Source organism: Megalops cyprinoides, chromosome 7 (assembly GCF_013368585.1).
Source record: "Megalops cyprinoides isolate fMegCyp1 chromosome 7, fMegCyp1.pri, whole genome shotgun sequence".
Taxonomy (NCBI): domain Eukaryota; kingdom Metazoa; phylum Chordata; class Actinopteri; order Elopiformes; family Megalopidae; genus Megalops; species Megalops cyprinoides.
In genome coordinates this window covers 37471509-37499285 of record NC_050589.1, presented here as the reverse complement: position 1 = coordinate 37499285, position 27777 = coordinate 37471509, and the positions used below count along the sequence as shown (strand labels likewise).

General features: G+C 40.9%; 1 protein-coding gene across 3 annotated transcripts in view; it reads right to left on the bottom strand.

Annotated features, from left to right (window-relative positions):
- Window positions 1-769: 769 nt before the first annotated feature.
- The window catches only part of LOC118780149 (plasma membrane calcium-transporting ATPase 3), a 42088-nt gene continuing 15080 nt past the window's right edge, over window positions 770-27777 (bottom strand). Inside the window, exons 7-22 of one of the 3 annotated variants that reach the window (XM_036532479.1) lie at window positions 24020-24061; window positions 23484-23648; window positions 22556-22770; window positions 22130-22372; window positions 21499-21740; window positions 18985-19219; window positions 18460-18639; window positions 18141-18228; window positions 15687-15793; window positions 14805-14996; window positions 14477-14690; window positions 13914-14125; window positions 13524-13631; window positions 12867-13049; window positions 8041-8154; window positions 770-1180 (exon numbers count right to left, since the gene is read on the bottom strand). In XM_036532479.1, coding sequence (XP_036388372.1) covers window positions 782-1180; window positions 8041-8154; window positions 12867-13049; window positions 13524-13631; window positions 13914-14125; window positions 14477-14690; window positions 14805-14996; window positions 15687-15793; window positions 18141-18228; window positions 18460-18639; window positions 18985-19219; window positions 21499-21740; window positions 22130-22372; window positions 22556-22770; window positions 23484-23648; window positions 24020-24061 — 2939 coding nt within the window. In that variant the 3' untranslated portion in view covers window positions 770-781. Of the gene's footprint in view, window positions 1181-6981; window positions 8155-12866; window positions 13050-13523; window positions 13632-13913; window positions 14126-14476; window positions 14691-14804; window positions 14997-15686; window positions 15794-18140; window positions 18229-18459; window positions 18640-18984; window positions 19220-21498; window positions 21741-22129; window positions 22373-22555; window positions 22771-23483; window positions 23649-24019; window positions 24062-27777 lie in introns of those variants that run through there. The other 2 variants (XM_036532478.1, XM_036532477.1) reach the window with 2 other exon arrangements.

Genomic DNA, 27777 nt, shown 5'->3' with positions numbered 1-27777 from the left:
CCATTACAAATAAAGTCCCCATTTGAGGCCAGGATGGCACTGCAGTTGGTAGGGGGCGCTATATGGCTGTAACAGTATGGTAGTATGGAGCAGAGGAGGTGGAGAGCAAACTGGTGATGGTGGAGAGGGGGCAAGGCAGAAGTTTGTTTTGGTGGGAATATCACTACAGACAAAGCCATCAGGAAGAGCTCAGTGTCCTCTTATCATTATCCTTCTCTATTCCTTATTCATATTCAGACATCCACCATTACATTCCTGTCCATCAAGGTCCATCGGGCCCTCCATCTCCACCTCCACCCCTCTCCATAATAGGGTGGTCTCAAAGCTTTGCAATTGCAGATACAATGGTGTCCACGCAGTGTAATATTATTTATAGGGAGGCATCCAACATGTGTAATCACAGTTGAAGAGAGGATGCTTTTCTGTGTAATCTCAGTTATAGAGAGGTCTGCAAGCGGTGTAATTGCAGTTATAGAGAGATCTCTGTTTAGTGTACTTGCAGTTATAGGGAAGTCTCTATATCCATTGCATTTTCAGTTATAGAAAGGTCTCCAAAGCTGTGCAGTCACAGTTATAGAGAGGTCTCTATATGCTGTGTACTTGCACATACAGAGAGGTCTCTATATGCTGTGTATGTGCAGTTATAGACACATCTCTGTATGATGTGTACGCAGAGGTATAGAGAGGTCTATATATGCTATGTAGTTGCACATACAGAAAGGTCTCTGTATGCTGCGTATGCGTAGGTATAGAGAAGTCTCTATATGCTGTGTATATGCAGTTATAGCGATGTCTCCACACTATGTACTGGAGTGCCAGGGCTGGAGGAAGTGGGTGATTTACTGGTGTCTGTTGGGGTGAAAAAAACTCCGCTGTCAATGGCATTGTTGTTGCGGTTGGGGGTCAGAGGGAGGCTGTACTGTCGGTAAGGTCGGGGTGGGGGCCGGGAACGCTGCGGGGGCTGGGGTTGGGGGGGCTGGCGCAAGGCGAGGTGGATGTGGTTGTGCTTGGACAGTTCTGATTCTTCGTCCACATCTGTGTCGTCAATCAAGGGAATGTTGTGAATGATGTCGTTAATCAGAAACTCAGGATATGCCATGAAGTCGTGGATGGAGTTCCTGGATTCTGGCTTCTCTATGCCATCATACAGTGAGCTACGGAAAGCTTTCACCACCCGGATCTGGAAACAGAGATTGAACAGGCAAAGATGACAGGAGGAGGAAGAGAGATGGAGAAAGAGGGTGATAGAGGTTAGCGTCCTCTTGGTGGAATAGTCAGAGACAGCTTTCACATAGACCTGTAAAAGCACAGGACTTCTCAAGCCCTTACAGTCACCTGTCTTATAAGCCAGAACTGAAAATTAAGACACTTAATTACTTACATTTTCTCTCAGGGAGAGATAATAAATCTAATTCAATCTGCAGGTGTCAGTTTTCTTCACTGTGTGTTCACTCTCTCTCAAAGAGCAATTTCCCTCAATATAAATGTATTGCACCCCCTTCAGTAAGACTGATTTCTTATAACTGCTCATTTTATTCATTTTGTAACTGTAAACTTGATTTCTGACTTTGAATTTGATGGTTGAATTGGCACTCAGCTGATTTTTGTCCTGAATCGGCTACATTTTCTTAATATTCCAACTTCACAGACATAAACACTGTTTTCCTGACAAAATCTATAATGATTGAAATCTCTCCTGAGCATGACCCTGGATTGATCTGTTGTGTTGGTTTGGATTGTGATTCATTTCAAATCTTTGTGAATCCACACAAAGGAGGGGAAGCACTTTCGTGACTCGATCTTCTGAATTTCTCAAAGAAAGGGAGGCGAAAAACAAAAAAACAAAACTGAAAACGATACTTAATGGTCATCAGTTCATCAGGAAAAGGAGAAAAGATGAATGAAGAATGCTTAAGGCAATCACAACACAAAAAGGAAAACAGAGATTAAAGAAATGTGAGCGCACAACAGCCAACACCAAAAACACACTTCATTTGACAGAATGCAGATGCACACAGAAATATAACAACACACTAAAAGAATAAAGAAAAAGACCAAAGTTTTGTGACTTTGAATCCCCAACAAAACCCTACAAAAAAGAAGAATTACAAAGAAGAAAAATTACAATCACACAAGCTTATGGGATTTGTAAACAGCAAAGGAGGCAATGGACTCGCACAGCTGGGAGGTAAAAGCATCCAAAGTGCAGGTCAGCAGAGTGGAAGTGCACACCACCGGAAGCATTACTAACACCTCATTGACTGATGTGTGAGGATTACAGGTGCAAACAGGAAGCAGACCATGTGAAGCAGTATCATCTCCGATCTGTAGGGACAGCTCTTGGCCCACATGCGCAGAAAGCCAGCTGACAATCAGAGCACATGGAGGTAAGACTGAAAAGCGCAAATGAGATGATCCCATGGAAATATAAATGTTAACGTGTGCTATGTGGTCATGACATATATTGCTAATTTGTTTCACCTATATTGCTTGCATAATTAACTTCATTTATTTCACAGAACTTTTTTGGTACAAAAAAGTGTGCTTAATTTGTGTTTAAATTGTGTATATTTGTGTACATTTAAAAACAGCTAGTCAATATGTCACTCAGAAAAAACAAGTCTCTTGTTATCACAAATCACAATAATGTTATGTTTTAGAACATGCTGAATAGCACTGCAAGGCCTCCTTTCCACTGTAGAGGCAGAAGCAAGCCAGCATGAGTTGAAGCCAAGTCTGAATCACTTGGTCCAACATGATTGCATTACCAAACAGCTAGAGCTATGATATTTGATGTAATCCTGAATGGTGTCAGCTCAGACTGAGATGAGTGCCTGGACTTCACCTGCATTCCAAGGCTGAGTTTTCATGAAAAAAACAGGCTCCATGTTACCCATTTATGATGGTCATGATGGCATTCTCCTTTTTCTTCAGTTTAAATGCAACAGAAGAAAGATTCATGCAGAATTCTACCCACAGCTTGCTTGTGAGCCACTCAGCATCAATAGCACCAGTAGACTGAGTTGACATAGGCTAGCATAACAAAAATATAGTGTAAATCTACCCAGAATTTGAGCAAGTCTGGTTCCAGGTCTACAGCGGGTAAAGTGCTACACATTTTCTATAAAAGAATTTTAAAGATACAATATCTTTGGCCCTCCTTGAGGTGACACAGTCCAGAGAACACATATAAGCACAGAGCATGTGCTGGATGACAGTAAAATAAAACAATAAAAAATCCAAAAGCTATTAAGACCGGACAGAAGTACACTGGCAGATACGTCCTCATGTAGATATGGCACTGACACAAATCACAGAGTGATTCTACACAGATCATGGTCAGCAATGTGGTGGTGGGGTACCACAGCTGCCACTGTGCAATGGCTGTAGTCCTATAATTTAAATCACTCTGTGCTTTTATAAATAGCAATTTATGTATGGTGTTGTATATAACAGACACACAGCTGTCATGGAAACAACACATCCAACAGCTGCCCTCTGTCAATAAAAACAAAACAAAAAAAGACACAGACCTCATCCCATCCCTTTTCACAAAAAGTTTCACAACTGTGATGCTGGAACATTCCTGGTACAATGTTAGAGGGTGGAGACAGGAAAAAGTCTTTTGGCGTGTGGCAGCATGGACTCACAAAAGGGAAAGAGCAGATTGTGAGCTGATGTTGGAAAATGTTTTGACCTTGCTGATGAGGAAAAAATTCAATGAATCCAAATAAAGGAATGAATTAAAAGCAATTGTATTACCTTGAAAAGGGTGTACATGGGAGCAAGCCTCATGCTACAAAGCCAAATGAAATAGAAATGATGCCGTCTGAATGAACATTGTGCAGTCACACCCCTTCTGATGTGGATTCATCTGTGCTTTTTCTGTGTGCTCCACCCGGCACAGCCACAAAGCCACATCCTCTGTCACCCGCAAAATAAGCACAATGAACACCAAAGACAAGGAATTCCAACTCAAAAACAAACAAACAGGAAGAAACAGTCCAAGCATTTGGTTGTGTGTGCATTTGTTTTTCCAAAGAGCCTATTTGTCACATCATTTAAAAATTAAAATGTAATTCAAACTTATTTTTTATTTGAATGTTTGTTTGTTTCCTTTTGTCTGTGTAACTGTAAACGTTCGAGTATAATGCCCACCATTGTCAATAAAACAAAACAGAAAAAAATGAATGTTAATAATTAGGAGACATTTTCGTCTCTTGTTGAGTCCTTATTTAACTTTTAAAAAGCTTGATGGAAAAACATAATAAAATGGGGTATATTTAAAAAGAAAGTTCCATCCATGTTTACTGCCACCTTGGCAACATATAAATATACAATGAAAAAGTAAGCAGAAAAGGGGGTGAAGCAGGAGGGAAGGGGTAGAGATGGAAATGGCTGTCAGTGATTCCACCCCCAGCCCAACACATACTATTAACCACACCCCCAGCTCTAAACAGACTTTAAGCCACACCCCATCCCAAAACAGCGTATAAACCACAACCCCAGTCCAACACAGACTATAAACCACAACCCATCCCAGCACATACTATTAACCACACCCCCAGCTCTAAACAGACTATAAACCACACCCCATCCCAACACATACTATAAACCACGCTCACAGCTCTAAACAGACTTTAAACCACACCCCATCCCAACACAGAGTATAAACCACAACCCCAGCCCAACACAGACTATAAACCACACCCCAGCTCAACACAGACTATATACCACATCCCCAGCCTAATGCATACTATATACCACAACCCTAGCCCAACACAGACTATATACCACATCCCCAGCCTAATGCATACTATATACCACACCCCCAGCTCTAAACAGCCTATAAATCACACCCCATCCCAACACACACTGTAAACCACACCCCAGTCCTTCACAGACACTAACCCCACCTATTACCACAGACTGTAAACCAAACCCTCTAGCCTTGCAGAGACTGTGAAAATCACACATACAGCACACTTTAAACCACACACCCCACACTTGCAGTAACACTGAATGGATATCAGCATGATATCTGGCTACAGTCATTTCTAAACTCATTTAAAGATGAAGGAACGGTACTGCTTCCCCTCTCCCCCATGACCACTTCTATCCCATTCTGCGTTTTCATTTGTGTTTCATGAGTCAGGATTATTGTCACTCTGTGGAGACTACTCTTACTTTTACTCAGAATAGCACAGAACAAACCTGTGACAAAGTGCTACCACCATTAACATGCATGGTAATACAAACTGGGTACATCAATAGCATATATATGTGTGTATATATATATATATATATACACACACACACACACACACACACACACACACACACACACATACATTCATAGATATATACTTAAGAGGGGATTCAAACACACCAGTGATAGGATAAGTAATGGAATCAGACACAGCTGAATATGAAATGCAAGGAAAACTAAACAAAACCACTCAATGGGAGCAATGTGGAGGAAAATCAGGAAAGTGCAACATATGGAACTGATGACCACACCGGTCAGAGTTAGAATACAGGGAGAAGAAAGAGTGCACAAAAAGCCTGCTAAATATCCCCAACCTACACATGACCAGCAGTGTGGAGCAGAGGCCCTTGAACCAGGAGGTTGCAGGTTCACACCCCAGCTGTTTTGCCTTACCTCAGAAAAATAGCTGGATAAATGGGTTGTACATTAGGATTTTAATAGAATGAAAGTAGAAGCACTGTAGGTCTTTTTAAATAAGGAGCTATATGAACCATAAATTAACCATGTAGTGCACTGTAGAGGTTTTAAAAAAATCAAACATATATTTAACCAAAAAAATCCTTTACATTGTACAAAAATTCTACTAAAGTGCAAAATAATTGCAACAAAAATGTCAATTCATTATCATGTACTTGTATTAAGATGTAATATTCTTTCATGCAGTTCAATTATTTGACTAATAATTCTGTACTTTGGTTTCAAGTTTCCATTTTTTTTTTTTTTTTTTGGCAAAACTGAAAATATCACCCCAAAGCAATGATCTGCCTCAATGGAAAAACTGTCCAATCATTGACAAATCAAATTAGCTACTCAACAAATAGAGATGAGCATGAATGTGTTTTCTATAGATTACAAAAGTCTCTGAGCTGAGCTCCTTTAGAGAGAGCGAGAAGACAGGACAAAAACAGGGAGACACAGAAAGAGAGAGAGAGAGAGAGAGAGAGAAAAGAGAAAGAGGAGAAAGGGAGGATAAAGGACACTGCACAAGGGATCTGTAGGAAAAACACATCCCTAAACTGGTTTACAGCAGAACTAAAAACTCCATGACAATCTGGAAAGGGAAAGAGAGAGGTTTGTTGGTGACTTGGAGTACATGTTCATAAAACAATGGCAGTTTCAATGGCGTCAGGACCTTCAGGGGCTTATACTCAAAGGTTTACACATGCATACATTTTGGAACTTTGGAGCAATGAGCAGCACACAACAAAAATCTGCTAAGATTTTTTTGCTTCTCTGTCCTTCATTTAGTCTGTTTGTTTTTCATAAGCAGATGAAACATACACTAATAATTAATAAATAAAAAGAAAGTACCACCATATTCTCTCACAATTAGTTTGGGATGCATTATATTTTTGTAGGATGTGAGATGTTTGTGTAAAGATTAAGAGTTCTGTCACTGGTCCTTGCCACAAAACCACTACTGAACCGGTACAATGGCACACTCTTGTTCCATTACTTCATATGATTCTGCTGGAAATGATAGTATCTGAGTGCTTAAACATCTGTAATCACAAATCCACATTACTTTTACATACTGAGTAGAACATTTGACTCTCACACTATTTTGCTTTTTATTTTGAGGCAAAGACAAGACAGTGTCTGACTGAGAACATTGTGTAATATTATTACCAGAAAAATCCATTCATAAAATTACAGATCATGAAGCTGGTATGATAAATAAGTATGAATCACTGTAAATCATGTATAAATGATGTGCTACAGAAACAAGATAATTGTACATATACTTAGCTATACCCATTAATGAGTTGGATGGGTGTATATGCAAGTTTCTTCAAGAATGGAGGCACCAAAAACATCCACCTCCTCTCACCTTACATACCAGCCTGGGAGATGATTTGAAAGGGAAAAGTGACACTAAAGTTCTACTAACTGTGTAGGAGAGGTTTGTTAGTCTGCATAATTTTTCACAGTGAGGCCTGTTATCCATGTGAGATGTTTAACTCCTGCTTGGGCAAATATGTTCTCTACAGGGAGAGGCAACTGTGCTGAGTCCCGTTGTAACCTCACTTTGAGTATGAATTTGTAAATATCCACAGCTCTCAGCAAACTAAACACACAATTCTATCTGAGAGTAAACTTTGCAGCTTGCAGACCATTGTAGGTTATTATAGATTAAACAAAGGAGATGGAGACAGTTCCTCCGCTCTCCACAAGACTCTAATACCATGGGGAAACCCAATCGTAAAAGCAGGCTTTAAGTACTGTATGAACCATAGTTTTTTAAAATAGCAGGATCTCAGGTTTCCTATAACTTTTAGTCTCTGATTTTCATATGACTAATCAGAGAAACGCAGAGAGAGTATGGATCGTCTGCTCCAGACAGCTCAAGACAAAAACAGAACACAGAAAATCGCCAAAGAGGACCAAACGGAGAGACTGAGAGGCAGAAGGAAGTGAAAGGAAAACAATAAACAACCAAATGAGCCGACACACTAACGAGGATCAGAGGAATGCACAAATAACTGCCAAAATGAACAAGGGGAACACAAACGAAAATTAAAAAAGGACACTGGTACTCCCTGTGCCTTCTGTGTTAACACCCCCCATCCCATCATCCCAACCCTCAAAGACTTCTCATTTCCCTGATTAGTCAAAGTGCAGGCAGGGGAGGCTTGTGTGCGTGTCTGTATGGTGATGCTTGCGGTTCACACACGCGTATGTTGTGTGTAGTGTTCTGTATGTGTGCAGTTGAAGGAAAGCGAACACTCACTCCCGGGAGCCCCGGTTGCATTGGCAGTGGAGAGAACTACGTGAGTGGGGGTGGAAATATTGGTTACATCATGGAGCTGGCTCAGAAGTGAGGAGCGCCGCCGCACTGCACCCTGAAACGAACCACTTCTCTTGAAGGTACTCACTACCTCCATCTGCAGGAGAGAGAGAGAAGGACATTACAGAGAAACTGCATTAGCCAGATCAAAGAATGGATGGGAAAGGGGGAGGGAGGGGGCAGTAGGAGATAAAAGTTGGCGAGGGGGTCAGATTTTGGGATAGGGGTTGGGGGAGATAGTTGTAGCAGCAACCAAAGAAAATGAGAGCAGTGAGCATTCCTTGTGACGGATAAAAACACACTTTACTGGGTTAAACATCTGTGTGTTTGGTCCTGACTAGAGCAGCTTTCAGCTAACCTGTCAGTTTCAAGGCAAAGCAATGGTAAGGATACTAACTGGCATTTGGATACAAAGTAAATATTCCCTAGGATTCACACTGGGGCTGCAGCTATTCAGCCAACAGCAGACAATAGCTGAGAAGTAAAAGGAGAGGAGAGTTTAAGGGTCTGTAATACCCACTGCAGCTGCAGTTCAGAGTATGTGCTGAAGACACCAAGTCTGTAGCACTCAAAAAACATGCAAATACAAATAAATAGGCAGATACATTGCTGTAAGATTTTATGAAGATTGTCGACAATGCTGTTTAAAATCAATGCCACCACAGTAAAAAAAAATCATGTTGACATTGTCTGAAAAAGTAGGAGGAATAAGTACTGCAGGACCAGGATCAGTTGTTTTATCTGATAATCTCATATTTTGGAGTTTTCAACATCAGTCACAAACTCAGCTGCCATGGTATTAGCCTTAGCAACATACCCAGTGCAGGACTGATACTATTGCCAATTAAGTCATTGTTATAACTTGAAAGTGGATTCTATCATTTTTTCCAGACAACTCCAGCTCTAGGTTCACATAGATGCTCCACTGTGCAAAATGATACACCAGTAAATAAAAGGAAGTAATAATCCAATGTTGTATATCTCTTACCACTAAATTTACAGAGGAGAACCATATACATTTAGGCGTTCTCTTAGCATTGGCCTCTATTTATATCTCATTAGGAGCCTGGTGCACATTTCCACAGCTTCAGTTAACCTGCTACAGTAAGTGCATGACTCTCTCTTTCTGCCATTAGCTCTAATCTGTATAATGAAGAGCTATTAAACAAAATGGAGCGACTGTTCCACTCTGACACTATTCTGCTGCTGCTCTTAAGGCACTTACCCCATTTGTGATGCTTTTAGGGGAAAGAGGGTATCAGGAAGGTATCGATTGAGTAATGCAGTCTGCTCCTTCTCTTTCTGCATAAGTTTGCTGTCTAAGCTTAAGTGAGCTAGATTAGGTCTCATGTATTGGAGCCATTCTTATCTCACTCTGCTGGTGAATATGGAGACTAATACCACAAGGCATAAGTACTGAATATACAGGTCATACAAATCTGTCAAATGTATGAATAATCCACCCATTTCTCACTATCTACTCCACACTTCTATTGGTTCAGGCCCCACTGCTGTTCCTCTACTCTTCTCAGATAGAGTCTTGTATTGAGACTCACCCTATACCCCTTAGTCTTTTCCAGTGCACTGAGTCTCACCCTATACCACTTAATCTTTTCCAGTGCACTGAGACTTGCAGAATATTCCTTAATCTTTACCAGTGCAACAAGTTTCACACTAGACCCCTTAACTGGTACTTTAAAAATAAAATACAGCACTGAGTGGTATGGATGTATTACTGTTTGAATTGTTCTAGTAATTGTGGGAAACTGTATGATATATTATTGCACTTTGTAATTTGCATTTGTACTTTAGACAGGCATATGGATTGAGCTCTTATATATCAATACCACAATATAACACAAAGTGCCCTTGATTTAAGGGTCTGCAAGAAAAGTACATAATAGATAATAATATGCTATACTACTGTGTTCTGTACACCTTGCACTGATCACACTCCTTCTCTCCATTAAGACTGCTTTCATTCCTTCACCTTCACAAACAACAGTGTCAATGTTTAAGATTGCATTTCATCCTCTCTGCATCTCATGCTGCAGCAGAAATCATTTTGTGTAATATGGAGTGCCATTAAGCACAGAAAGTGCTCAAGGTCAGCTAGTCTCAGACAACCCTGTAGGCCTGTGAGCAGCATCAGACTAACACTCAGAATGGAGCCCTCAAGATGCAGACCTCAGACCTTTTGATTTCATTAACTAGTTTCTTCTGTACTGTCTATAGTATAATTTTCAGAACTAATTACACAACCTGCACCACTTCTTATGAATCATAAATATGACGGATCAATATCAGGAACAAATATTCATTATGTTTATTTTCCTTCAGATGCCAACATATACTGCACCAGCACCAAGAATCTCTGACAAACAAACATACAGTACAAATCCTGACCTCTGATGCCCAATAATCATAAAACTGCCTTGAACCTATAACCTCCAACATCCAAATGGAAATAATCAAAATGCTATCCTTACTTATAATCTCAAACATGCAAAATACCATCAAACTATTATTCTTACCCGTAATCTTCATCATCCCAAATGGCATCAAAATGTTATGGAATATGCACTCCAACATGCAAAACAGCCACTATCAAACCTAAACCTTTGTCTTGTATCCTACATTATGCTCCACACATCTTTTTGGTAATAATTACTACAATTTGTATAAATGTGAGAAGTTCTGAACATATCTCCTAAAAATACTTATTTGCTCCTTATCTGTTGCTCAGGGTCTATACTTACTCAGCTCAGTCTCTGCTCTTGAAAGAAAACAGAGTTCAGGCCTTGTGGTGTGTGTGTGGGTGGTCTCTGGAGTGTAGAGTTAATTATTAGGAACAATGAAAAAAAGTGAAAATGAAGAAAAATATCTGGATTTGTGAGAAAAAAGAGACACCACATGCTTGCCTTCACTTAATCTCTAGCATTAATATTCCAAATATTTTAATTTTCCCGTGTTTCTTTTTTCCTTGCATTTTGTATAGAATATTTTTAAAGGTATTGCATTTCTTTTCCTAAAGGAGCAAATGCAAATATTCTTTATTATGCTGTTGTTTTTGCTCTGAAAAATGATGGCCATCACAACTGAGAGGAAGGAGTAATTAATCCAAAATTCTGCAAGCAGACACAGATAAGAGCTAAAATAAGAGGTTTCATTTGAACTTTCCATGTTTTTTGCTGTTTTTTTTTCAATATGTCTGTAAAATTTATCATTGAAATAAATAACGTAAATCTTTAAATATCCCATATCTTGCTACACACACCTACTGATCTATATAAAAACAGTCCTCTCAACATGAGTGAAAGTCTAAAAATTTGGCTATTAATTAATCATCAGCATGGCTCCCAGAAGACAAAAATAATGTTACTACACTCTGCAAAATGCTCCGAAACTGTACATACAGGTTAAATCAAAAAGCAGTTAGTTATTTCAGCACACAAATAACAAAATGAACCTTAAGCTAGAGGGGGCAGATAGCAGTGGGGACCAATGTTAGTCTCAAGCAAAGCCACAATCATATAACCTTTCCCTGTCTCCAGCACTGAGAGTGACTCACAGTTATGAAAGATATTCAACAGATCAGTCAGCACACCAGGTGAGTGGGGTCCAGCAGGGGGTTTAGAACAGTATGTAGTACGTAAAAGGTTAACCATGAAAATAAACAACTTTGATGACTCAGTTCAGAGCTGAATTAGAAGGCAGAGTGGGGGGTCTAGGGTCTTTGGATGAGCTATGTAGCTGTGATATAGTAATTCATTCACTTCTCTGGGCCTGAGTCTTCCTGGGTCATGCTTTACCCTCAGTGCACCTTTATAAAGCCTTCATAAAACATGTATAGCATCTCCAGTACCTCATAAAGCACTTGTAAGTATAAGCAGTGCTTTAAATGACCAATGCAGAGTGGTGTCTGCATGCTTTGTTGTGCAAACATCTCATTTTTATACAATCAGCCATATATCATTTACATCTGCTGCAATAAAGCTCTGTATTTGTTTATGTACAGTAGTTATGTGATATTTGTGATGGTAATGGTAACCTCATAAAATTGCACTTTCTGTATAGTTAAATCATACATTGTCTTACAGTCACTGTCTGATTTAGCCCCTTGTTTTCATATCTCATAGGTCAGAGAATAAGGGAGACAGAGAAAGACAGAAAGGAGTAGAGAGAGAGGAAGGAAGGAAGACAGAACTAGCAAATAAGAGCAAAAGATAGAGCTCAGAGTAGAGAACCAAAAATTGATTATCCCTATGGGTATATATACATAAATCTATGGTATCTAATGTAAAAGAAATGTCAACTGAATTGTGAATTTTTCAAAGAAGTGTTTTCTATACTTTGAAAATATTGTCATTTTATGAAACTCCATGAATAAGTTGTAGGATATTGTTATGAACAAAATTATATAAAATTACATACAGAAAAGTTGCCAGAACTGGTATTTGTAATATATGTTGTAATGATTTTGATTGCATCTGTATTATGTTTAAGATAACAGCCCAGCTATACACAGTGAATGTGGGAAGCTTTCTTGAAATATTTTATATTAAAAATACATTCCTTAAAGTTTATACTTTACCATATGGCAAGACTTAAATTTTCATAGAATGGCATGTAGGAGCGTGCAAGAGCAGTCCAGGGAGTAAAAGAGAGGAATTGAAGAGCAGATTTGAGAAGATCTGACGGATACAGGACATAACACAGATGTTTCTTGTTCCTGTTGAAGCTTGGGGCAACTTTTGACATTGCAGAGGTGGGAAGAGGTGGTGGGAGTAGTGTCCAAGTAAAGCATACCTGAGTCTGGATGCGGTTGAGGCCCCGGAACCAGAGGATCTGTCCCCGGCGAAGCTCCCGCTCTGCATGGTCGATCTCCTCCTCGTCCTCAGCCAGGTCATCATCTGTCATCACATCCGTGCCTGGCCCATGGCCTGCCTCCTTCAGGCATTTCAGGTGGCTGGTAGGCACTGTGGCGATCACCTGCAACCGAGAGAAGTGGGGTATATGGGTGTGTATGCATGTATGTGTGTGTGTGTGTGTGTGCGTGTGTGTGTGTGCGCGCATGTGTAAGCATGTGTGCATGTGTATGTGTGTGTGTGTGTGTGTGTGTGTGTATGCGTGTGTGTGTGTGCGCGCATGTGTAAGCATGTGTGCATGTGTATGTGTGTGTGCGTGTGTGTGTGTGTGTGTGTGTGTGTGTGTGTGTGTGTGTGGCAGCACATGGGTCATCAGTACTGAGCAGAACAACTAAAACACCAATAAAAACGTTGAGAAGAGACACGACAGTAGTTTGCTGTCTGTTGTCATCACTCTGGGGTAGTGAACATGCAGTAAAAGAACATTGCGATGATTTTTTGCTGAAATTTTTCCTCCTACACTGGGCCTGCTCTCAGACACAGACCATGAGCTTGTTTTGGCAGAGTGAGCATGAAGCAGGCACCTCCAGGCCCTTACCTGTCCCCACAGCAGCTCCCCCACCCCAACAAACAAACACCAGAGCCACTGCTCCACGCTGAGGGGGGTGCAGCTGAAAGGCTTTCCCCCAAACTGCACAATCACAATCTGCGGGGAACAAGATCAAGAGCCAGAGAGGGGAGGGAGTGGGGGAGACAGAGGGAAGGAGCGAGAGGCAGTATGATCAATTTTATTAATCTATCTGTAAGTAATATAAAATTAAAAATGTTAAAAATAAGATATTACCATTACTAATCATGTAAATGATCATTTGCTGATGCAGAAATGTATAAGAAAATTAGACTAATATTTTTGGGAACCTCCAGGCAGGATGATGTTGAAGAAAAATACTACACTCTCCAAAACAACAGTATCCACAGTGTCTCTCACCTGCACTGCGAATGTCCCCAAAACAATACTGCAGAAAATGGGGTTGGCAAAGATTCCATCGAAAACATTTCTCTCGCCGTGGATCTTGCGGGCGTTGATCTCGTTGAAGAGCTGCATGAGCACGAACGTGTTGAAGATAATGGTGTAGTGCTCAGAGGGGGGGGAGTGCAAGGGTGCATTACGCCCGCTGTCAATATCGAAGAACTTCTCCCCTGAGATGGAGAAATGGGAGGATGGAGAGTTTCTGAGAACATGTGAAGGAGGATGAGAGAACAACCCCCCACCCCCCCAAATATTAAATCAACAAACCCTCTACCCTTCCTCCAATAAAGAAAAGCGGCTGTAGGGAGAAATGCAAAAGGTATTTCTCAGTGGAAGCACAGAGACATAAAAATGACCTGCTTCAAATCTTGCTCAACTTGTTTGATTACTCAGCAGCAGTAAAAAGCGTAACGCCCCCCCCCACCCCACCCCACGCACACACACACACACACACACACACACACACACACACACATAGACACACCCTCCACACATGCAACCCCCATCTCCTTGTGCCGTACCTACGAATAGCAGGGTGAAGATGATGATGAGCTGGTAAATGCCATGACCCAGGATGTTCTTCATCATGGTGAGGGAGATAAGAGGGTTGTTGCGGCCGTAGGGTTTGCGCAGCAGCAGGGACTCGGTGGGTGGCTCGGTGGCCAGTGCCAGAGAGGCAAAGGTGTCCATGATCAGATTCACCCACAGCATTTGCACCGCTTTTAGAGGGGAGTCCTGCAGAGAAACACACAGCGCATTGCCACTCCGCATGCGTGCACCCAGCCACCCCCCGCATGCACACCAAGCTTATACAGGTGAACACAGCTTATAGCTGAGTAAGAAGAGTACCTGTGTGATGCAGGCTCCGGTAAATGCCACTATGACGGCCACCACGTTGACTGTGAGCTGGAACTGCAGGAACTTGGAGATGCTGTCATATACGTTCCTCCCCCACATCACCGCCTTCACAATGCTGGAGAAATTATCATCTGTCAGGATGATGTCAGAGGCCTCCTTTGCCACATCAGTGCCTGCTATGCCCTGAACAAAAAAGAAAAAGAAAAATCATCTTCATGATCACAGTAGCTCTCACATTCATCATCATCTTCGGCATTACTGTCAAAACCTGTCTTCATCATCATCATTACCATAATCATCACAATGATCTTCATCTTCATTACCATCACCATCAACACAATCGTCAACTGCATATCCTCATTGTCTTGTTGTGTACTAATTGCGGTGTCACATTCAAATGCAATTTTACAAATGCATGTGTTGTTTTTCACCTTTAGTGTGAACAAATTTCCTATTTGAATAGAGAGAAGAGACTGAAACTACCCCACCGTGCTTGCTGGGCACAGGAGGCAAAGAGCAGCAATGTCAGCAAGGGATTACCGATCAATTCAATTGAAACAATAATATCCCAATAAAAATATAAATGGCTTAATTGGTCTAAGAAAAACAGCTAACCATGTTTTGAAGGCTCACATCAAGATGGTAAAAAAGAACTGACTTTTTGCAGGGAGTCAGAACAGATCTCACATATCCTCTCATCTCATAGGGTGGGGAAATGATGCTTTGCAAGAAGAAACTGAGAAACCAAGCGAGGGGATTTCTTTTTTCCTGAGATGGTTCAGCACAGTTCATTTACAAGTCAAATAAAGCATAAGGTAAGGAACAATGTGAAAAGAATTCCTTTGATTGGCCAGTTTATGGGCCAGTCCTCACCATGGCAAAGCCCACATCCGCCTTCTTAAGAGCTGGTCCATCATTGGTTCCATCCCCTGTCACAGCCACCACCTGCCGTTGCTCCACAATGGTGCTGTCAATGATGCCTGAGAAACACATCAGTATCATTACCTGAGTAAACTTGCATGAATCTCCGTACCAACCTATACGTCTATCTATGCAACTATGTTTATATAGTTCTGGTCAACATTATTGGCACCCCTGTATTTTAAGTACATCATGTACAATATCTCAGGAAATAATTGGAAATGCACCAACTTTGCATCATTAGAATACTTAACAGGATGAGCAAAGTCATTCAACAAAAAATGCCTTTTCAACTTACATGTGGTGATTTCACAGAAATGTGACCTGGGCAGCATTAAAGGCACCCTTCCCTAATATTTGGTCGCACAACTGTTAGCAGCAGCCTCTAAACGTTTCTTGTAGACATCTATAAGCATCTCGCACCAACAAGTTTCTCCCATTCTTCAATTGCCATTTGTTCAACCGCTTAAATGTCTGCAGGATTCCTTTTCCCAATAGCTTTCAGATCTTTCCAAAGATTTTCAATCGGACTGAGATCAGGACTCATTGCTGGCCAGTTTTAAATTTTTTTTTCCTTTTCAACCATTCTTTTGTGCTTTTGGATGTGCGCTTTGGGTCATTGTCCTGTTGGAGGACCCATGATCTTTGACCCATACCTAGTTTTCTGACACTAGGTAGCACATTTTGCTCTAAAATGCTAATTGTCTGATTTCATAGTTCCTTTAACAAGTTCAAGGCCTCCAGTACCAGAGGCAGCAAAGCAGCCCCACAACATTACAGATCCTCCACCATATTTAACAGTAGGTAGGGTGTTCTTTTCCTTGTAAGCTTCATTTTGTCACCTATAAACAAATTGCTGATCTGCATTTCCAAAGAGCTCTACTTAGGTTTCATCTGCCCATAGAACATTTTCCCAGAAGGACTGTGGTTTGTCTAGGTACGTCTTGGCAAAGATCAGTTTTGCCTTTTTATCTTTTTCTTTCAGCAGTGGGGTCCTCCTTGGCCTTCACCCATAAAGCTCTTCTTGGTTTAGTGTGTGGCATATAGTTGAAACCATCACTCCAGATTGCTCCAGGTCAGCCTTAAGCTCTGTGGATATTTTACTTGTTTTTTTTTTCCACAGTTCTCACCAACTTCTGAAGACTTCTCTGATCAATTTTCCTCTTTCCACCTTGTCCTGGGAGGTTCTTGACAGTTCAGTGAGCAGCAAACTTCTTAATAACATTCTGAACTGTTAAAACAGGCATGCCAAGGTCTTTGGAGATAGCCTTGTACCCTTTAGAATTCTTGTGTTTGGTGATAATAGCATTTCTGATGCTGTCAGACAGCTCTCTTGTCTTCACCTTTGTGAAAAAGTATCAAGGAATGAATGTGTCCTTGTTAAGCATTAAAGCCATCATTCAGTGGCTAATTCAAGTCATGTGACCACTGACAATTTATCACAGGTGAGTCTAATTTCACTGAAATGACAGTCCACCTCTCCTTTTCAATCTGATTTGAATTCTTCAAAAGGGTGCCAATAATTGTGTTCATGGCAATGTTTCTGTTTTTACACTTTTTCCAGCCATTTCTCTTTAAATTGTTATTGTTTTATCCTGTGCTGTTCTGTTTCAAACATGTGAGTGTATATCCACAAGAGCAGCTTCACTACACACTTTTTTTAGGAGACATTGTACTTGTTAGTATACTATTGTGCCAATTATGTTGGCCAGAACTGTATGTATGTATGTATGTATGTATGTATATATCTATCTATCTATCTATCTATCTATCTGTATTGTTCTCTGTATGCCTGCGTGTCTGTCTGGCTTCATTAATGTTTTGTTGTCTATGCCTGCTTGTCTGTCTGTCTGTCTATCAATCTATTTGTCTGACTTTCTCTCTGCTTTACTTCGTATGTATTGACATACATTTCAAACATGTGAGTGTATATCCACAAGAGCAGCTTCACTACACACTTTTTTTAGGAGACATTGTACTTGTTAGTATACTATTGTGCCAATTATGTTGGCCAGAACTGTATGTATGTATGTATGTATGTATATATCTATCTATCTATCTATCTGTATTGATCTCTGTATGCCTGCGTGTCTGTCTGGCTTCATTAATGTTTTGTCGTCTATGCCAGCTTGTCTGTCTGTCTGTCTATCAATCTATTTGTCTGACTTTCTCTCTGCTTTACTTTGTATGTATTGACATACATTTCTGTATATCTACCCTTCTTGTCTGTGTAGCTGCTTGTCTGTCTGTACATCTGTTTGCCTGTCTGCTTCTCTTTTCTCTTGTCTATATAAGGTGCTTGTCTATGTGCCTATCCAGCTCTCTACCCATCTGTCCATCTGTCAACCTCTCTTGATTTCCTTACTCTTCAGGGCAATAGACAGTGAGAACATCACATGATCCAACCTTTTACAAGGGTGTGTTTGTCTGTAGGAGAGGATCGGGCCAGGACTCGCAGTTTTGGCCAGATTTTATCAATCCGCTCCTGCTCAATCTATAAAGGAGAGAAAATAACACTACATTCAGCATCACAGTTCAGGGATGCAGAACACTTTATTAAATATTTTTACAATTTAATTGGCCTTCACTGTTCAAACAGTTAAAACAATACGAAATATTACTACATAACATTACTCTATACAGTACTGTATTGTACCAATGGTCTTTTAAATTATCCATATTTTCATTTCAGATTGAAACCTGAACACATAACCATAATGTTTACCTCTCCTTTCTCATTCCTGATTCGTCGGTTGAAATCCTTGCCCTCCAGGCAAAGGAAGTCATCTCCCGGCTGTATGATGCCACACTTAGCAGCGATAGCACGCGCTGTGTTGATGTTGTCACCCGTCACCATGCGCACAGTGATTCCTGCCCGCTGGCATTTCCGGATGGCATCTGGAACCTAGGAAGCAATAGACAGTAATTTGAGCCATAGAGGGTCACATGCTAGTAAACCAGCTTCTACCCTGAATCCACACAGTTTTCCCTAATCAGCATTGAAAAACCAGGCTTTCAAGCTAAATTCCTAACTCAAACCCAATAAAATATACCTTCAACTGACACACTTGGACTCTGATGCTCGCATTCTCTATAGAAACATCACCTGTTACACCCTCCCCAGTCAGATCCCCAACCACACACCCAAAAACCTAACACTGGATCCAGCCCTGCTCTCATGCCTATATACCTAACACTGGATCCAACTCTGCTAAAATGCCTATAAACCCAATACCACAACTTCTCGCACCTCAGGCCGGACAGGATCCTCAATGCCAACCACGGTGATGCAGATAAGGTCAGTGACAATGTCCGCCTCGTTATCCCAGTCAGGCTCAGGGTTGGCAGGCAGGTCCCGGTAGGCGATACAAATAGTCCGCAGGCCATCACAAGCCATGGGCTCAATCACCTTTTTTACCATCTCCTCCCGGTCCCGGGGACGGAAACTACGTGGTTCACCCCCTGCAGCCAAGATGGAGGTACACCTGAGAAAAAGAGAGGCAGAGAAGGATAGGAGAGATGGAAGGAGAAATAAAGAGAGAGAGGGGAAGGAGAGAGAAAGCAAACAGGGAGGATGAAAGGCAGAGGAGATGCAGAATGAGACCCAGGGGATGGCAGAAGGACACAGAGGGGTGGGGGAGGTAAGAGGATAAAAGTGAGGGGGGAGAATAAGGGAGAGAAAGAGAAAAGAAAGAAAGGGGAAGAGGAAACAGAGGGAGAGAGGGAGGGGAGGGAAGGGAAAAGATAAATAACTTATCATCAAAATCATGATTTTAAACCTCATTCATACTGACAAATTACATGCACAACAATGTGGTGGGATCTAGCAGACAGGCATTAAGTGTTAACACTAACAGATCCTCAAAATGCATAATTTTGCTTACATCACAGAGTCACAGGCAAAGGAGTGCTTCCTTCGACAGTTGCATCACTTTGTTTACTATCACCACTGGACACAAAGAAGCTGGTATTATACACGAAAGACTGAGATACATTGCTGTTGTTGCAAAACAATTTGGTTATAGATATAGCTACCATTTCCAGTCAACTCTGTTAACACTTGCACTGCTTGTCTGTCACATTGCTAGGTTGTACAAGGGTAGTAAAAGCTTTTAAATATAACTTTTAAATATAAAAAGAAATTACACAGTAGTAGAGGATTATCACTTCTTATGAACAACATCCTGATGATTAAAACAACTGCCTAAATTAAATGGCTGTAGAAGTAGGTTTTGTAGTTACCTTTTTCATCCAATTTAGAAAGAGAAAAAACCTTTCATTAAATCCCTTTTGACTCTTTTTTGCAGAGACAAAATCTTCAATGTTTTAAGTCTCTCCTAACACGGTATTTGGAACCAGTCTTTTGCCCCTCTCTGTACTTTTTATGGGCCCCCTAGGTCCTTCTTATATTTCAGTTCCCAGAAGCAGACTGGGAACAGACTAAATATGGTCTCACTAAGGTATTAATGTACAGATTCAAATACACTTGGGTCAGGCTTACACCCAATTCTTTTTAATATTGCATACACTCTAATTTAGCACTTGAGATACAAATAATCATTTATAAACTGATGAAATGTTATTGCCTACATATGGAACTTGATGCTGAATTTCATTTGCGAAGTGTCTGCCAACTTCTGGATTCCACTACTTGAATACTACTTCTTGAATTATTTTAGTAACCTCAAAGCTCTTTCCTTCACTCCCATTTTAATGTCATCAGCAAATTTGACTATTTTGCCTCCAATGTCCTTATTAAGGTTATTTATATAAGTAAGGAACAGAAGAGATCTCAATGGCAATCCCTGGTGGACTACACTTCCCATAACTCTATGCTCAGATGTGAATCCTCTTGTAGTTAATCTTTGTATTCTATGCTGAATCCACTTTATAATCCACTTTAAAATAATTATATCAATAATTCCTACTGATTTTATTTTGAGTCCCTCCTGCAGAATCAAATGGGTGTTGAAAATCAAAATGTGTAATATCATAAGCCTTGACTTATTATCTAACTGCCTGAAAGATGTCTGTGAGACGGGCTCCCAAATGGATCAGTAGTTAAGGGACTCATGTTCACTGCAGGCTCAGCCATAGAGCTTGAGCTTGAATCCAGTTGCAAAATCTGTTGACAATGTTACAAATTGGCCTGGTACTGCCAGATATGGGGGGTAGATGGGTTTCCTTGTCTCACTGCTGTCAGTCACTGTATGAGTCATCATGTGCCTACACCCATCTTCCAATGAGCACCCACTTCATTGTGGTGCACTGTGTACTGCAGAAAATAGCCATTGGCAACAGGCAAGTATATTTCAGAAATGCATTTATCTCGCTTCAACGTTTCTTTCACAGCGAAACAAGCCTAATGTACATTTGGTGATTTCAAAAAACTGTTTGATGGGGAAAAAATATAAATAAAGATGTCCAGGAGATTTTTGAATTTACACTACATTTCAAGACAAACTTCTCTGAATTTCCACCAACTTCTATTCACAGATCTGCAGCTTAGAAACTGTATCCTGTTGTTGGCTGGTGGTATGTTGGTTAAATTATCTCTCACCATTAAAATTGTCTCTAGTATGAAAACTCATTCATTTACAACATCTAAGAGACACTGCTCTCTGACACATTTTCCCAGTTAATTAAGGGAAAATAAAATATATTTCATTCAGGAATATAATGCAGATGAATTCATCAAGCCCTGACCACATCCCTGCCCACTCTCCAAAAACACACATGCTTACAGACACACTTTCACACTCACTTCTTGAGCAGTATTTCAGAGGCTCCCTTGCTGTAAAGTCGAAAGGAGCGATCAGGTAGCTGCAGCACAGTGCTCATGGACTTGCGGACTGAGTTGAAGGTGTAGACCTTATACAGCTTCTCCTCTGGAACTTGCTCTCTCACAGGGGCATAGTCTCTCCCCAGGTCCAGGACAAACCCAAGAAGGGCACACTCTGTCTTATTGCCCACTTGTTTGGGCAGCCCCCCCTCCTTCTCTGGGGGCTGAAGGCCACAGTCAGACAGGGATAAGATCAGTGGGGGGAGGGGGAGTAATAGGTTAGGACGTGGCAGAGGCCAGAGGAACAGAGAGGGTGAAAGGGGGAGAGAAACAAGAGAGTGAAGGACAGAGGGAGAGAGGGAGAATGAAAGGGAAGCAAGAGTGAGAGACAAAACTGGTGCAAAACAGTCAGGGAGGAAGATTCTGTTGTCATTAAGCTTAATTGGAAGTAATAATAACTATATATTTCACAGAGACAGTAATACGTATCAAATAAGCACAAAAACAAAAAAGAAAAAGGCAGGAAAAAATAAATACAAAAATAGGAAAACTGGAAAAATGTATGTGATCAAAGTCTGTCTTTTCTGCAGGGTGTTAAACTCCAGTTCCTCACCATGATCTTGGACGTGTAGGCGCTGTTAACTGCAATAGCGCTAACCAGCAGCTCCAGGGTCCTGGGGTTGACTTGGCTGGGGTCAGGGATCTCATGGAAGTGCTGGTCACCCAGGTAGGCCTGGACCACAGTCATGCGGTTAGTGGTCAGCGTTCCTGTCTTGTCAGAGCAGATGGCTGTCGCATTTCCCATTGTCTCGCAGGCATCTAAGTGACGGACAAGGTTATTGTCCCTCATCATTTTCTGAGGAGGAAGAGGAGAGAGTGGGGGATAGGATCAAATGAGATTCAACTTATGTTTCAGTTATGTTATGTTATTACAGAGATTAAATGAGTGAGATTAAATATATATTTTAAGTTATAATCACCTTTACAATGCTCTGTTCTCCTTTACAATGCTCTTTTCTCCTTTAGGAGCCCTACTCACCTTTACAGAGTAGGCCAGGGATATGGTGACAGCCAAAGGAAGGCCCTCAGGCACAGCCACCACCAGAACGGTGACTCCAATGATGAAGAACTTGACGAAGTACTGCACGTACACAGGTGTGCACTCTGCCAGCCACACCCGCCCCTCAATTACAAAGGTCTCGATCACAAAGTACAGCACTAGGATAATCACTGTGATGGCTGACATCACCAGACCTGAGGAGAGAGTCAAAGACACACAGAGTCAAAGACAGACAGACACACACACACACACACACACACACACACACACACACACTCACTGACACATACGCACTCCTTTATTTGAATGCATGCATATGCGGTGTTGTGCATGAACGTGTTAAAAGAGCGTGTTCATTGAACGTGCTCATTTTTCAGGGAACGGTGAACTTGAATGTATCCGTTTGTAACTAAAGAATGTGAACTTGAGCTCAATCAGGTTTGCGTGAGATTCAGAATTCTTGAGTGTGTTAAAGTTACTGCTTGATGAATAAAAATGGAGGGCATTATTCCATACTTGAGACGTTTTTATTAGTGCAACTCATCAGATAGACACCTTGACAGCTCGCAACCAACTGCCCATATCCCACGTAACAATCACTGCGCATGTAGACGTACACATAAAATAGTCCCTGGAGCAGCTCATTTAAAAAATGGAAGAAATGAACTGGGACTGTGAACTTGTTTAAAATTCAAAATTGTGAACTATGAACATGAACTTGTTCATTTTTATCTGTGTGAAATGAACTTTAAGCTACCTCTTGTGAAGTGTGAACTTGCACAACACTGTGCGTATGCACACAAATCAGGCACAGATAAATACAAACACACTCATGTACATATATAAGCATGCATGTAAACACATATAAAAAACACAAACACACACAGACACACATGCACAAGCTCACCTGCTTTCCCAATCTGCACTGCCAGTTTGGTTAGTTTCCCTTGAAGGACTGACTTCTCCTTTTTTGGCACATTGGCTTTCTTCTTCTCTTTCTCCTCAACCTCCCCGCCTTCTGCACTCTTAAGTGGCTGCATCTCCATGGCAACAGCCCCATCTTGCTTCTTAGCTAGGGGTTGTGCATGGCACAAAATTGAAGTCGATTAGGACAATAACTGGGGACACGAAATCTTTCAAATCATCTTAAGTCTACTAATTACCCTGATGTGATACAAGGACATAGTTATTTTGTTTAGTTAAATGTATGCTATATCATTTAGTTACATGTATCTCAGATACGGAAATTATTTTCATTACCAATAAATGATTCTGTTATTGCAGCGATATTCAACTGACAATCTCTGTAACACACAGACACACATATACAGTATACACACTTACACAAGTGGACACACTCATACACACAGACACACATGCATACACATACAAATAAACACACATATACACACATACACAGTTAGAGAAAAGGAACCTGAGTACCTTTATTCTGGGTGCTTTCCACTGATCCATCCTGCTGCTTCCCTGTTTGTGTGTGTGTGTGTGTGTGTGTGTGTGCGTGTGTGTGTGTGTGTGTGTGTGTGTGTGTGAGAGAGAGAGAGAGAGAGAGAGAGAGAGAGAGAGAGAGAGAGAATGGAGGTAGAAAGAAAGAAAAATATATCAAAGTATGAATAACAAAGCCTGAACACACCACAATAATGCAATTATGGTACCAAAATGAATGGCAATCAAAACTCCACAGCAGTCAATGTCAAAATTAGTGTCAGTTATCTTACGTTTTTCTTTTTTGTCAAAGTCCCAAGAGGATGCTGGACACATCACAGGCTGTCTATACATCAATATAAAATCAGGTTCAAAATGTATACCATAACCACTGCTGTCCACACTGCATTGCCTTTGTGTTACTAAATATCCATTATTTTGGATGTTGGTGTCTGCCACTTGAATCAGTGTTGTGTGTATTTGAGAAAATGCCATCTCTACATAACTTGCTATACTTGTCTATATTGATTGCAGTCACTGTCGATGCGAGTTTGTCAGTCTATATTAACACCAGTCTCTCGTTTCCAATCTACAATGACATCAGTCACTGTTGATTCCAGTTTCTCAATCTGTATTATTGTCAGTCTCTCTGAATGCCAGTCTTAGAGCTGTATTTAAGTGGTGGAAAAACCTGGCGCAATGATCAAACACAGAGGGTAAATGCTATATTGTTATTTTGGGACAGCACACACACGCGTGCACACACACACACATTATATATATATATATATATATATATATATATATACTACTCACAAAAATTTAGGGATATTTGGCTTTCGGGTGAAATTTCAGGATGAACCTAAAATGCACTATAACCTTTACAGGTGAACTTAATTTGACCTTCTCTAAACTTTTGAATGCACATGTCCAACTGTTCAATGTTTCAGTACTTTTTGCACAACTTGCTGTTCTCTAACAAGGAGCTGAATGGCAAAATTCACAACAGGTGTTTGATCCATGAATCAACCAATAAATTTCCTGGTTCAATTAGAATTGGTATTTAAACACTCCTCTACATCATGCTGTTCACAATTTGACATCATGAGACCAAGACGACACCTAACAATTGATCAACAGTACCGTGCCATTGCGAGGCTTCAACCAGGATGTTCTCAGAGGGAAGTGGCCATTAAGCTTATAGTGTCACAGAGTGTCATCAGCAGGTTGCAACAGAGATACAGAGAGACTGGAAGAGTCACAAAAAGGCATAGAAGTGGACGTCCTTTGGCCACAACCCACACTGATGACTGCTTCATTGTGAACAGTGCCCTGCGGAACTGGATGATGAATGCCACTCAACTCTAGGCACATTTAAGGGAGGTGAGGCATCCAAGTGTCAGACCATTCGAAACCATTTACATCAGCGTGGTCTGTGTCCTAGACGACCTGCAAGGGTACCTGACCACACCACCAGGCACAGGCGTCATCGTCTTGCATGGGCCAGGGAGCATTTACGCTGGACGAGGGACCAGTGGGCCTCAGTGCTGTTCTCTGATGAAAGTCGATTCACGTTGAGCAGAAATGATGGCTGCCAACAATGTTGGAGACATCAAGGAGAGAGCTATGCATCAGCCACTGTTGTCACCAGACGAGCCTTTGGTGGTGGTGGTGTTACAGTGTGTCTAGTCAATACAGAACTGCCCTACACTTTGTGAATGGTACAGTGACAAGCCCATACTACCTGAATAACATCATTAATCCAGCCATTGTGCCCCTGCATGAACAACACAGGCCTAATTTCATCTTCATGGACAACAATGCACCAGCTCATCGAGGTCACATCATTAGGGAACGGCTGCTGGAGACTGGGATACCTCAAATGGAGTGACCTGCACTTTCTCCAGACCTGAATCCCATAGAAAACCTATGGGATCAGCTGAGTTGCCATGTAGAGGCTTGTAACTCTGTACCCCAGAACCTCAATGACCTGAGGGCCGCCCTTCAAGAAGAGCGGGATGCCATGCCTCAGCAGACAATAAGTCGACTTGTGAACAGCATGAGACGTCGTTGTCAAGCTGTAATTGATACTCAAGGGCACATGACAAGTTATTGAGAAATTGACATTTTTTGTTGTGGTATACCCACCACTGTTGTGGGCTTTTGTTTCAATAAATTGGTTGAGATGAGGAAATCACCATTGCATGCTTCTACTTAAATGCTCTACTTTCATGATATAATACTGTATTATATCACTGTAGCGTGAACTTTGTACATTTTCCATAAATTTCACCCGAAAGACAAATATCCCTAACTTTTTGTGAGTAGTATATATATATATATATCCTGTACAGTATAATTATTTATACTGCAGTTCTTTGCTTTGTGTTTGTGTCATTAGTAGATTACACATATTTTGGTGAACATGTATTTAAAATAGAGAGCATGTTTACCAGATTCAGGAAAATTTGGAAAAACCTACCCAAAATGATTACATCAAGCTTCTGTGCTGAAATCCATCAATTACTTGTCTGTGCCTTAGAGTTTAGTCAATCAATGAAATGTAGTCCTGCAATCAAGATACTCATGCTAGATCAACACAGTGTCACAGTTCAAGTGAACCTAAAAGACCACATCAGATTGTTGGTCTATATATATGGGGACACAGCTTTAAAAACCTTACAAATCTCCCCAGTTTGGACTTCCATCTGTGAACATGTCATCTACATCACAAGAACGGATATTTATGGAATGACAACAATTATTAGAAAATTCAGGAAACGGGTTTTGAATTTACACCTGATCTGTCCAAATCTACATTTAAAGTATTTGTACATTCAAAAATAATACAATGTAACACTGACATCAGATGAAATTCAGATTTACTGTTGGCATGAATGACACTATGGAGTAATGCTTGAAAAGAGTGCTGAAGACACCTGTACTTGTCATGCTTAGTGTAATGAAAACAGACTGGGATCCAAGAGCGGTCAGCCAGGTTTAATGACGCAAGGCAAAATTGTAGTCGGGGACAAAACCGGTCTGTAACAAGAAGCAGCAGTGCAAAATCAGATCCGAACACGAGCAAGGTCCAAAAAACAGGCAAGGGTCAAACCCAGTAGTAAAACACAGAATGGCAGAGGGCAAGCTCAGCAGTGTTATAACAAACAATACCTCACAATGAGGCAACAGAAACAGAGTCTTTAAGTAGCCAGGAGTCACAGGTGCGCTTGATGAGTGGGTGTGGTTGAGCCAGGCTGAACTGGGCGTGGCTGAGCTGGCTGACTGGGAGCAGATGTGACACTTAGTTCCTTTTGCAGAAATTTAAGTGTGCTAGAATAAGTTGGTGTAAAGCCATAGCAAAGTCTGATTTATAAAGGAAACGGATCATACTGTCTTGTCAGAATATGCTTTTCCTTGGCTACCTTGCCTTCAGCATCGGTATTTTATGTGTCCGGGCACCAATAAGTTCAGCATTATTGCATATGTGCTACTGAATGACAATAGAATCTATTCACTGTTTGGACTGTCCCAGTACTTCTCTTTAGATTTACAATTTGTAAAGTTAATTCATTACAATAATACCATGTTAATGATCGGATTTACTGTCATCATATAGTGATTACATGTATTTGGTGGCCAGCTAATGACAGCTCAGCACAGCTCCACCTAAAAAGAGAGAGGGCCAGTGCAGTGTCAGAATTCTCTAAATTCTGAATCCTCCCTATCAGAATCATTCTGGCTATGAATAATTTTAT